Source organism: Coloeus monedula (assembly GCF_965178545.1).
Source record: "Coloeus monedula genome assembly, chromosome: 5".
Taxonomy (NCBI): domain Eukaryota; kingdom Metazoa; phylum Chordata; class Aves; order Passeriformes; family Corvidae; genus Coloeus; species Coloeus monedula.
The window spans coordinates 73,519,646-73,533,365 of NC_138785.1; the positions used below are offsets into that span (position 1 = coordinate 73,519,646).

General features: G+C 50.1%; 1 protein-coding gene across 3 annotated transcripts; it reads left to right on the forward strand.

Annotated features, from left to right (window-relative positions):
• Window positions 1-189: 189 nt before the first annotated feature.
• On the forward strand, window positions 190-12,415 carry PAIP2B (poly(A) binding protein interacting protein 2B). Of its 3 annotated transcripts, none has more exons than XM_082282692.1 (4): window positions 190-236; window positions 4,245-4,497; window positions 10,387-10,560; window positions 12,232-12,415. In XM_082282692.1, the coding sequence occupies exons 2-4, from the start codon at window positions 4,354-4,356 to the stop codon at window positions 12,286-12,288; spliced, it is 375 nt and encodes a 124-aa protein (XP_082138818.1). In that variant the 5' UTR covers window positions 190-236; window positions 4,245-4,353; the 3' UTR covers window positions 12,289-12,415. The 3 variants fall into 3 exon arrangements, with proteins under 3 accessions (XP_082138818.1, XP_082138820.1, XP_082138819.1); XM_082282694.1 differs by having other exon boundaries at window positions 4,273-4,497; XM_082282693.1 differs by having other exon boundaries at window positions 4,343-4,497.
• The last annotated feature ends 1,305 nt before the right edge of the window (window positions 12,416-13,720 follow it).

Sequence of the window (13,720 nt, forward strand, 5' to 3'; positions counted from 1 at the left end):
GGCCGCCGCCAGCCAATCCGGAGCGCCGCTCGATGGGTGGGATTACCCTCATGATTGACAGCTGAGCGGTGCAATAGCAACGCGCTGTCTCTCCCTGCCGCCCAACCAGCGCGCGGGGGGGCGTGGCCGTATGGCGCGGCTGACCAATAGGAGGAGGGGGCGTGTCCGCGGCGGGAGGGGCGGGGCGTGGCGGCGGCTGTGGCGGAGGGCGCGGAGCGGCACCGGCCCGGCCCGAGGTACCGGCGGGGGGGGGGGGCGGGACGGACCAGGGGGCGACCCGGGGGCCACCAGCCCGGCGGAGCGGGGGGGACACACGGGGTTGTCCCGTGGGGCGCTCCGGGACGCGCAGGCCCGGCCCGGTAGGCGCTGGAGCCCGGGAGGGTGCGGGGGGTTCGGGCTCCGTGCCCACCCTGCCCTCGGCCCGGCCTCCGCCGGGGGCCCCGGGAGCTGCGGCGCAAAAGAGTCCCCGAAGTCCCCTCGGTGTGGGGCAGCGGCTCCTGCATCCCACTGCCGGCATTCCCAGTCCGTGTGCTGCTCCCGCAGCCCCATCCCGGATTCCCGATGGATCCCCCCGGGCTGGGGCACACGCGGGGTGGGGGAGGGGGCAGGAGGTCGCTGCCCCCAAATCCGGGCGGGATTTGGGAGCTGGGATTGGGATGGGCAGAGCCGGGATATTCGGGATATACTCGGGATATGTTTGGGATATGTTTGGGATATGTTCGGGATATGTTCGGGATATGTTCGGGATATACTCGGGATATGTTTGGGATATGTTCGGGATATGCTCGGGATATGTTCGGGATATGCTCGGGATATGCTCGGGATATGCTCGGGATATGCTCGGGATATGTTTGGGATATATTCGGGATATGTTTGGGATATATTCGGGATATTATTTCTCCATGCGGGCTCTTCCTGCAGCGCCAGGTGGGGACACCTGGCTGGGAGTTCAGGGAGCTCGGGATTCCTGTGGGATCCCGGGATGCGGGAAAGGCTTTCCCACGCTCCCTGGTGTGTTCGGGGCTTCCCCGGCTCTCCGTGAAAAAGTGGATTTAGGTCCTGGAAACATCCAGGTTTGCCTTCTGTGCCGAGAATTCGGGGTTTTCGTGGAATTTCGGCGGGAAGGGACCTTGAAGCCTATCCAGGGATATTTTCCACTATCCCAGCTGGATCCAGCCTGGCCTTGGACATTCCCAGGGATCCAGGGGCAGCCCCAGCTGCTCTGGCAATTCCATTCCCAGCAATTCCTTCCCAACATCCCAGCCCAAGCTCCCCTTTCCCACTGGGAAGCCATTCCCTGGCTCCTGTCCCAAATCCCTTCTCCCAAATCCCTCTGCAGCTCTCCTGGAGCCCCTTTAGGGACTCTGAGGATTCCCTGGAGTTTTCCCATCTCCAGGTGAACATTCCCAGCATTCCCAGCCTGCCTCCAGAGAGCTCCAAATCCTCCTGGCTTCCTCTGGACTCCCTCCAGCAGCTCCGGGAAGATTCCATGTGGGAATTTCTCCCTGCTATCCAACCCAATCCAGGGCTCCAGCCCAATCCTGTCTCTCCAGGCTCCGGCAATCGGGAAAGGACCCGCCGGGCAGGGAAACGGGATTGTCCTTTCCCAGGAAATTGGCTTTGCCATGGGATGAGGTCACCCATTCCCGGCGGGATGCGACAATCCCGGAGCTGCCATCGCTCCCTCCTCCCGCGCTAATTCCAGCCGGGCCGGAATCCCGGGAGCTGCCGGCTGCCTTCCCCATCCCGCTCCCTTCCCGAGGTGACAGGGCCTGATCCCGTGGGATCTGGGATTTAGGGACACACCCCCGCAGCGGCCAGGCTCCAAAAGCATGGATCAAATCATGGAATTCTCCGTGCTTCAGGTGGGGGGAGAACAAAAAAATCAACCCCTCCGAGATCCCTGAATCCAACCCGTGGTTCCCTTGCCGGCGTTTTCCGAGGGAATGCGGGTGGCCAGGCTGTGGAAAGGCCGGGAATGGGCAGAGGGAGAGAAACTGGGAGCGCTGGAATGGGATCCCTGGGGAATTCCCGGCTGGCTGTTCCTGCTCCCGGGGGGTGTCCGTGGGAAGAGGCTTTTCCAAGGGGCAGGAGCAGGGAATGGCTTCCCGCTGGGATAGGGGGGATTGGAGTGGGATCTTGGGAAGGGATTCCTGGCTGGTTAACCCTTCCTGGGCCGTGGAGATCTCCAAAGGCTGCAGCCAAACTGGGAGAGCTGGGAATGTTCCCCTGGAGAAGGGAAAACTCCAGGGGATCCTCAGAGTCCTTAAAGGGGCTCCAGGAGAGCTGCAGAGGGATTTGGGAGAAGGGATTTGGGACAGGAGGCAGGGAATGGCTTCCCAGTGGGAAAGGGGAGCTTGGGCTGGGATGTTGGGAAGGAATTGCTGGGAATGGAATTGCCAGAGCAGCTGGGGCTGCCCCTGGATCCCTGGGAATGTCCAAGGCAAGGCTGGACACTGGGGCTTGGATCCACCTGGGATGGTGGGAGGTGTCCCTGCCACAGATGGAGTGGGATGGGATGGGATTTAAGGTCCTTTCCCACCCAAAGCATTCCCGGATTCTGGATCCCCTCTGCTCTGGATCAGGCTGGGAGAGCTGGGAATGTTGCCCTGGAGAAGGGAAGGAGGCAGGGAGAGCTGCGAGCCCCTTGCAGGGCCTCAAGGGGCTCCAGGAGAGCTGCAGAGGGACTGGGGCCAAGGGCTGGAGGGACAGGAGGCAGGGAATGGCTTCCCAGTGGGAAAGGGGAGCTTGGGCTGGGATGTTGGGAAGGAATTGCTGGCTGGGAGGGTGGCGAGGCCCAGATTTCCTGGAGAGGAGCAGGAAGCAGCTCCAGGAGGAATTTGGGATGAGGTTCCTGAGTATTCCTTGGATTGGGCTCAGGAGCTGGAGGGGTTTGGTTTTTTTTTCCGGGAGGATCTGGTGGAGCTCTGGATTAAAATAGTGCGGGATGAGATTATCCCCGGATCCGGGCTGGAATTAGGCCGCGGTTCCTCGGCAACTGGGAGAGCTGGGAATGGAAATCCCAGGAGTGAACACCAGGAGCGTCCTGGGAATCTCATATCCCTCAGGTTCAAAGCTGGAGAAAACAGGGAGCGACTCCAGAGCAGGGAATAAAAACCTCAGGGAGAAACCTGAAGCACGGGAAAAATGGGAAGGGGAAGCCTGGAGTGGGGGGAGGGGGGGGAAAAAAATCTTGGAAAAGTGGTGGGAAAATCCAGGCCTGACCAGGCTGGGAGCAGGGAATGGGAAAAATCCACAGGGCCGGGAGAAAAAAACGGGATAAGGAGTGGGATTTGGGATTCTGGATGCAGGGGTTTTATCTGGGAAAGGGGATGGGAGCGCAGGGAATTGGGAATTCCTGGAGTGGGAGGCACGAGGAGCTGCTGGAAGCAGCTGGGAAGTTGGGAAGGTGGCTGGAGCTGTGGGGCTGGGAATGGGAGAAGCCATCCCTTGGGAATGGACCCAGGGCAGGCGATTTCCTGGAATTCCTGCTCAGAGGGAGCCTGGGAATTGTCCAGGCTTCTCCTGCCCTCCATAAAATCCTGGAATTTTGGTGGGAAGGGAGTTTAAATCCCATCCCATTCCAACCCTGGCACCTCCCGCTGTCCCAGATGGATCTGAGTCCATCCCAACCTTGCCTTGGACATTCCCAGGGATCCAGGGGCAGCCCCAGCTGCTCTGGCAATTCCATCCCGAGGAATTCCTTCCCAACATCCCAGCCCAAGCTCCCCTTTCCCACTGGGAAGCCATTCCCTGCCTCCTGTCCCAAATCCCTTCTCCCAAATCCCTCTGCAGCTCTCCTGGAGCCCCTTTAGGGACTCTGAGGATTCCCTGGAGTTTTCCCTTCTCCAGGTGAACATTCCCAGCTCTCCCATCAGGCCTGACCTCATTCCCCAATCCCCAAACGTCCCAAATTCCAGCATTTTTGGGGGTGGGAGAACAATCCTTTTTCAGGATAAGGCGGTGATGGGTTTTTTGGGTGGGATGTATTTGGGGTGGAGTTGAAATCGCTGGGATGGATCCATGGAGGGAGGGATGGAGGGATGGATGGAGGGATGGATGGATGGATGGATGGAGGGATGGATGGATGGATGGATGGATCCATGGATGGAGGGATGGATGGATGGATCCATGGATGGAGGGATGGATGGATGAATCCATGGATGGATAGGGGATGGCTCCATAAACCCATGGAACCCTTCCCGATACCTTCCACCATCCCAAACCCCCCAAAACCCCTGCAGGATCCCATCCCACCCTTCCCCACTCCAGCACCCCGAGCCTCCCCGCGGGATCCAGCAGCGCTCCAGCAGCTCCCTCCTTCCCCCTTCCCAAATCCCAGAATCCCGAAGGATGAATGGCTCCGAGCTCGCCGGCACGAGCACCTCCAACCCCAAATCCAAGGAGGATCCCGTGGGCAACGGGCACGAGGAGAAGGAGAAGAACCCCTTTGCCGAGTACATGTGGATGGAGAACGAGGAGGACTTCAACCGGCAGGTGAGATTCCCTTGGGATCCTCGGGAATCCTCGGGAATCCTCGGGATCCTCGGGAATCCTCGGGATGGGAACGGTGCCCGTTCCAGCCTTGGGGATGCTTCCCGGCTCCGGGTGTATCCCGAGGGAAAAGAGGCAGGGAATGTTGTGCTGGGCTGGGAGAGGGAGGCTGCGGGCATCCCTTAGAGGTGGTGGGTGTGCCTGGGGAGGGCTGGGGGAAGGTGGGAAAAGGGGGAAAAAGGGGGAAAAAGGTACAAAAAAGGTAGGAGAATAGCTGGGGAAAGGTAATATAAAAGCTGGGGGAAAAGTTGGGAAAAAAGCTGGGGAAAAGCTGGGAAAAAGGTTAAGAAAAGCTAAAAAAAAAGCTAGGAAAAAAGCTAGGGAAAAGCTGGGAAAAGGTTAAAATAAAGCTAAGAAAAAAAGCTGGGAAAAAAGCTGGGAAAAAGCTGGGAAAAAGGTTAAAAAAAAAAAAGCTAAAAAACCCCCAGAAAAAAAGCCGGGGAAAAGCTGGAAAAAAGGTTAAAAAAAAAGCTTAAAAAAAGCTGGGAAAAAGCTAGAAAAAAGGTTAAAAAAAGCTAAAAAAAAAGCTAGGAAAAAAGCTGGGAAAAAGCTGGAAAAAAGGTTAAAAAAAAGCTAAAAAATCCCCAGAAAAAAGCTGGGGAAAAGCTGGAAAAAAGGTTAAAAAAAAGCTTTAATAAAGCTGGGAAAAAGCTAGAAAAAAGGTTAAAAAAAAGCTAAAAAAACTCCAGAAAAAAAGCCGGGGAAAAGCTGGAAAAAAGGTTAAAAAAAAAGCTTAAAAAAAGTTGGGAAAAAGCTAGAAAAAAGGTTAAAAAAAGCTAAAAAAAAAGCTAGGAAAAAAGCTGGGAAAAAGCTGGAAAAAAGTTTAAAAAAAGCTAAAAAAAACCCAGAAAAAAGCTGGGGAAAAGCTGGAAAAAAGGTTAAAAAAAAGCTTTAATAAAGCTGGGAAAAAGCTGGAAAAAAGGTTAAAAAAAAGCTAAAAAAACTCCAGAAAAAAAGCCGGGGAAAAGCTGGAAAAAAGGTTAAAAAAAAAGCTTAAAAAAGCTGGGAAAAAGCTGGGAAAAAGGTTAAAAAAAAGCTAAAAAAACTCCAGGAAAAAGCTGGGGAAAAGCTGGAAAAAAGGTTAAAAAAAAAGCTAAAATAAAAAGCTGGGAAAAAGCTAGAAAAAAGGTTAAAAAAAAGCTAAAAAAACTCCAGAAAAAAAGCCGGGGAAAAGCTGGAAAAAAGGTTAAAAAAAAAGCTTAAAAAAAGCTGGGAAAAAGCTGGGAAAAAGGTTAAAAAAAAAGCTAAAAAAACTCCAGGAAAAAGCTGGGGAAAAGCTGGAAAAAAGGTTAAAAAAAAAGCTTAAAAAAAGCTGGGAAAAAGCTGGAAAAAAGGTTTAAAAAAAAAAAGCTAAAAAACCCCCAGAAAAAAAGCCGGGGGAAAGCTGGAAAAAAGGTTAAAAAAAAAGCTTAAAAAAAGTTGGGAAAAAGCTAGAAAAAAGGTTAAAAAAAAGCTAAAAAAAAAGCTAGGAAAAAAGCTGGGAAAAAGCTGGAAAAAAGTTTAAAAAAAGCTAAAAAAAACCCAGAAAAAAGCTGGGGAAAAGCTGGAAAAAAGGTTAAAAAAAAAAAGCTAAAAAACCCCCAGAAAAAAAGCCGGGGAAAAGCTGGAAAAAAGGTAAAAAAAAAAGCTAAAATAAAAAGCTGGGAAAAAGCTGGAAAAAAGGTTAAAAAAAAGCTAAAAAAACTCCAGGAAAAAAGCCGGGAAAAAGCTGGAAAAAAGGTTAAAAAAAAAGCTTAAAAAAAGCTGGGAAAAAGCTAGAAAAAAGGTTAAAAAAAGCTAAAAAAAAAGCTAGGAAAAAAGCTGGGAAAAAGCTGGAAAAAAGTTTAAAAAAAGCTAAAAAAAACCCAGAAAAAAGCTGGGGAAAAGCTGGAAAAAAGGTTAAAAAAAAGCTTTAATAAAGCTGGGAAAAAGCTAGAAAAAAGGTTAAAAAAAAGCTAAAAAAACTCCAGAAAAAAAGCTGGGGAAAAGCTGGAAAAAAGGTTTAAAAAAAAGCTTAAAAAAAGCTGGGAAAAAGCTGGGAAAAAGGTTAAAAAAAAGCTAAAAAAACTCCAGGAAAAAGCTGGGGAAAAGCTGGAAAAAAGCTAAAAAAAAAGGTAAAAAAAGCTGGGAAAAAGCTGGAAAAAAGTTACAAAAAAAAAGCTAAAAAACCCCAGAAAAAAGCTGGGGAAAAGCTGGAAAAAAGGTTAAAAAAAAGCTGGGGAAAAGGTAAATAAAAAAGCTTAAAAACAAAAGCTGGAAAAAAGCTGGAAAAAAGGTTAAAAAAAAGCTGGAAAAAAGCCCAGGAAAAGCTGGAAAGGGGCTGGGAAAAAGCTGGGAAAAAGTTTAAAAAAAAGCTAAAAAAACCTGGGGAAAAGGTAAAAAAAAAAAAAAGCCGGAAAAAAGGTAAAAAAAAAAGCTAAAAAGAAGCTGGGAAAAAGCTGGGGAAAAGGTAAAAAAAAAAAGCTGGAAAAAAGCCGGGAAAAAGCTGGAAAAAAGTTAAAAAAAAAAAAAGCTAAAAAAACCCAGAGAAAAGCTGGGGAAAAGCTGGAAAAAAGCTAAAGAAAAGCCCCAAAAAAGCCCAAACAAAGCTGGAAAAAAACCTGGGAAAAAGCTTAAAAAAAGTGGGAAAAAGCTTTAAAAAAGTCCCCCAAAAAAGCCGGAAAAAAGCTGGAAAAATGCCCCCAAAAAGCCCAGAAAAAGCTTTTAAAAAGCCCCAAAAAAGCCAGAAAAAGCCGGGGAAAAGCTGGAAAAAAGCTAAAAAAAAAGCCCAAAAAAAGCTGGGGAAAAACCCTAAAAAAAGCTGGAAAAAGAGCTGGGAAAAAGCTGGAAAAAAGCTTTTAAAAAGCTCAAAAAAAGCTGGAAAAAAAGCTGGGAAAAAGCTTTAAAAAAGCTTTAAAAAAACCCCAAAAAAGCTGGAAAAAAAGCTGGAAAAAAAGCTGGGAAAAAGCTTTTTAAAAGCCCAAAAAAAGCCCCAAAAAAGCTGGAAAAAAGCCAGGAAAAAGCTGGGGAAAAGCTTTAAAAAAGCCCAAAAAAAGCCCCAAAAAAGCTGGAAAAAAAGCCGGGATAAAGCTTTAAAAAAGCTTTAAAAAAGCCCAAAAAAAGCCCCAAAAAAGCTGGAAAAAAAGCCGGGAAAAAGCTTTTAAAAAGCCCAAAAAAAGCTGGGAAAAAGCTTTTAAAAAGCCCAAAAAAAGCCCAAAAAAAGCCCCCAAAAAGCTGGAAAAAAGCCAGGAAAAAGCTGGGAAAAAGCTTTAAAAAAGCCCAAAAAAAGCCCAAAAAAAGCTGGAAAAAAAGCTGGGATAAAGCTTTTAAAAAGCCCAAAAAAAGCCCCAAAAAAGCTGGAAAAAAGCCAGGAAAAAGCTGGGAAAAAGCTTTAAAAAAGCCCAAAAAAAGCTGGAAAAAAAAGCTGGGATAAAGCTTTAAAAAAGCCCAAAAAAAGCCCAAAAAAAGCTGGAAAAAAAGCCGGGAAAAAGCTTTTAAAAAGCCCAAAAAAAGCTGGAAAAAAAGCCGGGAAAAAGCTTTAAAAAAGCCCAAAAAAAGCCCAAAAAAAGCTGGAAAAAAAGCTGGGAAAAAGCTTTAAAAAAGCCCAAAAAAAGCCCAAAAAAAGCTGGAAAAAAAGCTGGGAAAAAGCTTTTAAAAAGCCCAAAAAAAGCCCCAAAAAAGCTGGAAAAAAGCCAGGAAAAAGCTGGGGAAAAGCTTTAAAAAAGCCCAAAAAAAGCCCCAAAAAAGCCCAAAAAAAGCTGGAAAAAAAAGCTGGGATAAAGCTTTAAAAAAGCCCAAAAAAAGCCCAAAAAAAGCTGGAAAAAAAGCTGGGAAAAAGCTTTAAAAAAGCCCAAAAAAAGCCCAAAAAAAGCTGGAAAAAAAGCTGGGAAAAAGCTTTAAAAAAGCCCAAAAAAAGCCCAAAAAAAGCTGGAAAAAAAGCTGGGAAAAAGCTTTTAAAAAGCCCAAAAAAAGCCCCAAAAAAGCTGGAAAAAAGCCAGGAAAAAGCTGGGGAAAAGCTTTAAAAAAGCCCAAAAAAAGCCCCAAAAAAGCCCAAAAAAAGCTGGAAAAAAAAGCTGGGATAAAGCTTTAAAAAAGCCCAAAAAAAGCCCAAAAAAAGCTGGAAAAAAAGCTGGGAAAAAGCTTTAAAAAAGCCCAAAAAAAGCCCAAAAAAAGCTGGAAAAAAAGCCGGGAAAAAGCTTTAAAAAAGCCCCCAAAAAGCCCAAAAAAAGCCCAAAAAAGCTGGAAAAAATTCCCTCGGGACGCCGTCGATCCTCCCCGCGGGGCAGTGACGTCATCGCTCCCTCCTGCTGACTTTTTGGGATCCCTTTGCCCATTCTCAGCACCCCAATCCTGCAATTTGGGTTATCCCACTTTGGGGGTGGAATCCTGGATTTCCGGCAATTCCCGCTTTTCCTCGGCAGGGAATTCCCATTTTTTCCCCCCCTTTGCCTTGAGTTTTCCAGAGCCGCGGAGCTTCCCTGGTTTTTTCCAGCTGCCATTTGGGAGCTGCAATGGGAGCGGGAGCTCTCCAGGTGCTTTTTCCAGCCCCTGGAGATTCCCGTGGATCCGACAAATCCCAGGAATAAGGACGGAGCTCAGGGGAAACATCCCGGGCCTAGGAGAGGCTGGAAAACCGGGAATATTCAGCTGGATGTCCCTGGGAGAGCAGAATCCCGGGATAATCTCCTGCTGGGATGAGCCGACATTCCTGGGCAGCTCGGCTTCCATATCCCGATTTCCAGGCAGGAATTCCTTCCCAAAATCCCCGCTGGATTCCAGTTTCCTACTGGGATGCCATTCCCTGGCTCCTGTCCCGAATCCCCGATCCCGAATCCCCGATCCCAAATCCCCCATCCCAAATCCCCCATCCCAAATCCCTCTGCGGCTCTCCTGGAGCCCCTTTAGGCTCTGGAATGGACTCCAAGAAATCCCTGGAATTCCTTCTCCAAGGGAGCATTCCCAGCTCTCTCAGCCTGATCCAGAGGGGCTCCAGCAGCTCCGTGGTTTCCTCTGGAATTGCTCCTTTGGAATGCTGTTGGCATTTCGGAGCTGGAGGCAGAATTCCCGCTTTTCTGCCCTTCCAGAGGCACAGAATTCCCACCTTTCTGCCCCTCCCCAGGCACAGAATTCCCACCTTTCTGCCCTTCCAGAGGCACAGAATTCCCACCTTTCTGCCCTTCCAGAGGCACAGAATTCCCACCTTTCTGCCCTCCCCAGGCACAGAATTCCCACCTTTCTGCCCTTCCAGAGGCACAGAATTCCCACCTTTCTGCCTTTCCCCAGGCACAGAATTCCCACCTTTCTGCCCTTCCCAGGCACAGAATTCCCACCTTTCTGCCTTTCCCAGGCACAGAATTCCCGCTTTTCTGCCCCTCCCGAAGCGCAGAATTCCCGCTTTTCCCGCTGCTCCATCCCATGGAAAAACTCAGCCTTTGCGCATCCTGGCTTCGCTCCTCGTGGAATCTCCGGAATCCATGGAAAACCGGGAAAATGGGATCGGCCCCTCAGGGCAATTCCCAGCTTTTCTCTGCTCCCACATCCCTACCGGAGCAGCCGCAGGAATGCCAGGCTGGGAAAGCTCTGGGATCCCATCCCAGGAATTCCTGGGAAAAAGGAGGCTCCGGAGGAACCCTGTGGCTCTCCACAATTCCCTGCAGAGAAATCTGGGAATGGGATCAGCGGCAACAGCTGGGTGGGGGATATCGACAACATTCCCGCGTGGAAAAAAAAAAAAAAAAAAAAAAAAAAAAATCCTGGATTCGCCCTTCCCGGCGGGATCCAACACGTCGGGAAGGCGAATTTTCCAACCTCAGCCATTCCATGAATTCCTGTTCCCACGTGGAGAAAAAACGCGGGCGGGATCTCTCCGGGCAGGTGGAGGAGGAGCTGCAGGAGCAGGAATTCCTGGATCGCTGCTTCCAGGAGATGCTGGAGGAGGAGGAGGAGCGCGATTGGTTCATCCCGGCGCGGGATCTGCCCCAGGGAATGGCGCAGCTCCAGCAGCAGCTCCACGGGCTGCCCGTGGCCGACGGATCCCAGGATATCCTGGTCAGCATTCCCGGGAAACGCCTCCTCCTCGGGATTCGGGGCTGCTCTGGAGCTTTGCGATGGGCCCTGGAATCCTGGAATTCTCCCATCCTTGCAATTCTCCCATCCCTGGGACCGTCCCTGGATCCCTGGAATTGTCCCACCCCTGGAATTGTCCCACCCTTGGAATTGGCTCATTCCTGGAGTTTTCCCATCCCTGGGACTGTCCCTGGATTCCTGGAATTCTCCCGTTCCCGGAATTCTCCCATCCCTGGAATTGTCCCATCCCTGGAATTGTCCCTGAATCCCCAGAATTCGCCCATCCCTGGGTCTGTCCCTGGATCCCTGGAATTCTCCCATCCCTGCAATTGGCCCATTCCTGGAGTTTTCCCATCCCTGGAATTGTCCCTGGATCCCTGGAATTCTCCCATCCCTGGAATTCTCCCATTCCTGCAATTGGTCCCAGATCCCTGGGAGTGTCCCTTCCTTGGAATTGGCCCATTCCCGGAATTCTCCCACCCCTGGAATTCTCCCACCCCTGGAATTCTCCCACCCCTGGAATTGTCCCACCTTTGGAATTGGCCCATTCCTGGCGTTTTCCCATCCCTGGAATTGTCCCTGGATCCCTGGAATTGTCCCATCCCTGGAATTCTCCCATTCCTGGGACTATCCCTGGACCCCTGCAATTCTCCCATTCCCAGAATTCTCCCATCCCTGCAATTGGCCCATTCTTGGAATTCTCCCACCCCTGGAATTCTCCCACCCTTGGAACTGGCCCATCCCTGGAGTTTTCCCATCCCTGGGACTATCCCTGGATCCCTGGGATTCTCCCATCCCTGCAATTGGTCCCGGATCCCTGGGAGTGTCCCTTCCTTGGAATTGGCCCATTCCCGGAATTCTCCCATCCCTGGGATTATCCCACCCTTGGAATTGGCCCATTCCTGGAGTTTTCCCATCCCTGGAATTCTCCCTGGATCCCTGGAATTCTCCCATCCCTGCAATTTTCCCATCCCTGGAATTGTCCCATCCCTGGAATTGTCCCTGAATCCCCAGAATTCGCCCATCCCTGGGTCTGTCCCTGGATCCCTGGAATTCTCCCATCCCTGCAATTGGCCCATTCCTGGAGTTTTCCCATCCCTGGAATTGTCCCTGGATCCCTGGAATTGTCCCTGGATCCCTGGAATTGTCCCATCCCTGGAATTCTCCCATTCCTGGGACTATCCCTGGACCCCTGCAATTCTCCCGTTCCTGGAATTTTCCCATCCCTGGAATTTTCCCATCCCTGGGAATGTCCCTGGATCCCTGGGATTCTCCCATCCCTGCAATTGGTCCCGGATCCCTGGGAGTGTCCCTTCCTTGGAATTGGCCCATTCCTGGAGTTTTCCCATCCCTGGGAATGTCCCTGGATCCCTGGAATTCTCCCACCCCTGGAATTCTCCCATGCCTGGGACCATCCCTGGATCCCGGATGGATTCGGATCCCCCGGCAGCACCCCCTGCCTGCGCTCTCTCCCCACCCAACCCCTCCCACAATTCCATGAATTTCCACCCCCATGGAAACCAACAGAACCCTCGGAATCCCCGAATCCCTTTGGGAACACCCCGGAGCGAATTCCCCCCAACTCCTTTTTGGCATGAGGGAAATCCCAAAAATTCCCAACCCTGACCCGCCCCATTCCCGCTTCTTTTCCAGAGCAAAAGCACCTTGAATCCCGATGCCAAGGAATTCGTACCCGGAGTGAAGTACTGACCCTCGGCTCCCAGAGACTGAATCCCTGCTCCAGGAAAAATTTGGGACACACTGGGGGGAGGGAGAGGGGCCGGCCTGGAGCGGCTCCGAGGGCCGGGATCGGCTCCAAGGAATTTGCTTTTCCCGATTTTTTTTTTTTTTTTTTTTGGAGTTTTTTTCCCTTCGGTTTTTAGCGGCTCTTCCTCGTTTGTTCCTGGGGTTTGGGCTCGTTGTGCCAGCGGGGAAAATCTTGGGAAAATCTTGGGGGGAATTGTGGGAAAATCTCAGGAAAATCGTGGGAAAATCACGGGAAAATCTCGGGGGAATTGTGGGGGAAATTGTGAGAAAATCTCCGGAAAACTGGGGGGAAAATCGTGGGAAAATTGTGAGAAAATCCTGGGAAAATCTTGGGAGAATCCTGGGAAAATCGTGGGAAAATCTCGGGAAAATTGTGGGAAAATCGGGAGAAAATCCTGGGAAAACCTTGGGAGAATCTCGGGAAAATCTTGGGGAAATTGTGGGAGCATCTCAGGAAAATCGTGGGGAAATCTCGGGAGAATCTCGGGAATATTGTGGGAACACCTCAGGAAAATCTCGGGGAAAATTGTGGGAAAACCGCTGGAAAATCCTGAGAAAATTTCGGGACGATTGTGGGAAAATCTCAGGAAAATCTCAGGAGAATCTTGGGAAAACCTCCAGAAAATTGTGGGAAAACCTTGGGAAAACTGTGGGGAAATCTCGGGACAATTGCGGGAAAATCTCAGGAAAATCATGGGAAAATTGTGGGAAAATCACGGGAAAATCGTGGGGGAATTGTGGGAGAATTTTGGGGAAATTGCGGGGAAATCTTGGGCAAAATCTCGCGAGAATCGTGGGGAACATCGTGGAAAAATCTCCGGAAAACTGGGGGGAAAATCGTGGGAAAAATTGGGGAAAATAGTAGGAAAAGCTCAGGAAAATCCTGGGAAAACCTTGGGAAAAGCCCTGGGGAAAATTGTGAGATAATCCTGGGAAAATCTCGGGGAAATCCTGGGAAAATCGCAGGAAAACCTCGGGAGAATCTTGGGAAAATCGCAGGAAAACCTCGGGAAAATCTTGGGAGAATCCTGGGAAAATCTCGGGAAAATTGTGGGAAAATCCTGGGAAAACCTTGGGAAAATCGTGGGGAAATCTCAGGAAAATCTTGGGAGAATCTCGGGAGAATTGGGGGAAAATCTCGGGAGAATCTCAGAGAATTGTGGGAAAATCCTGGGAAAACCTCAGGAAAATCTCGGGAAAATTGCGGGAGAATCCTGGGAAAATCTTGGGAGAATTGTGGGAAAATTTTGGGGAAATCACGGGAAAATCTCGGGAAAATCGGGAGAAAATCCTGGGAAAACCTTGGGAGAATCTCGGGAAAATCTTGGGGAAATTGTGGAAGAATCTCAGGAAAATCCTGGGAAAATCTCGGGAG

Excerpts from the sequence above, each read along its gene's own strand:
- PAIP2B (XM_082282692.1), top strand. The coding sequence starts at position 4,354 with ATGAATGGCTCCGAGCTCGCCGGCACGAGCACCTCCAACCCCAAATCC. Across the intron at positions 4,498-10,386 it reads AGGAGGACTTCAACCGGCAG|GTGGAGGAGGAGCTGCAGGA; the intron begins GTGAGATTCCCT and ends CTCTCCGGGCAG. Across the intron at positions 10,561-12,231 it reads ACGGATCCCAGGATATCCTG|AGCAAAAGCACCTTGAATCC; the intron begins GTCAGCATTCCC and ends CTTCTTTTCCAG.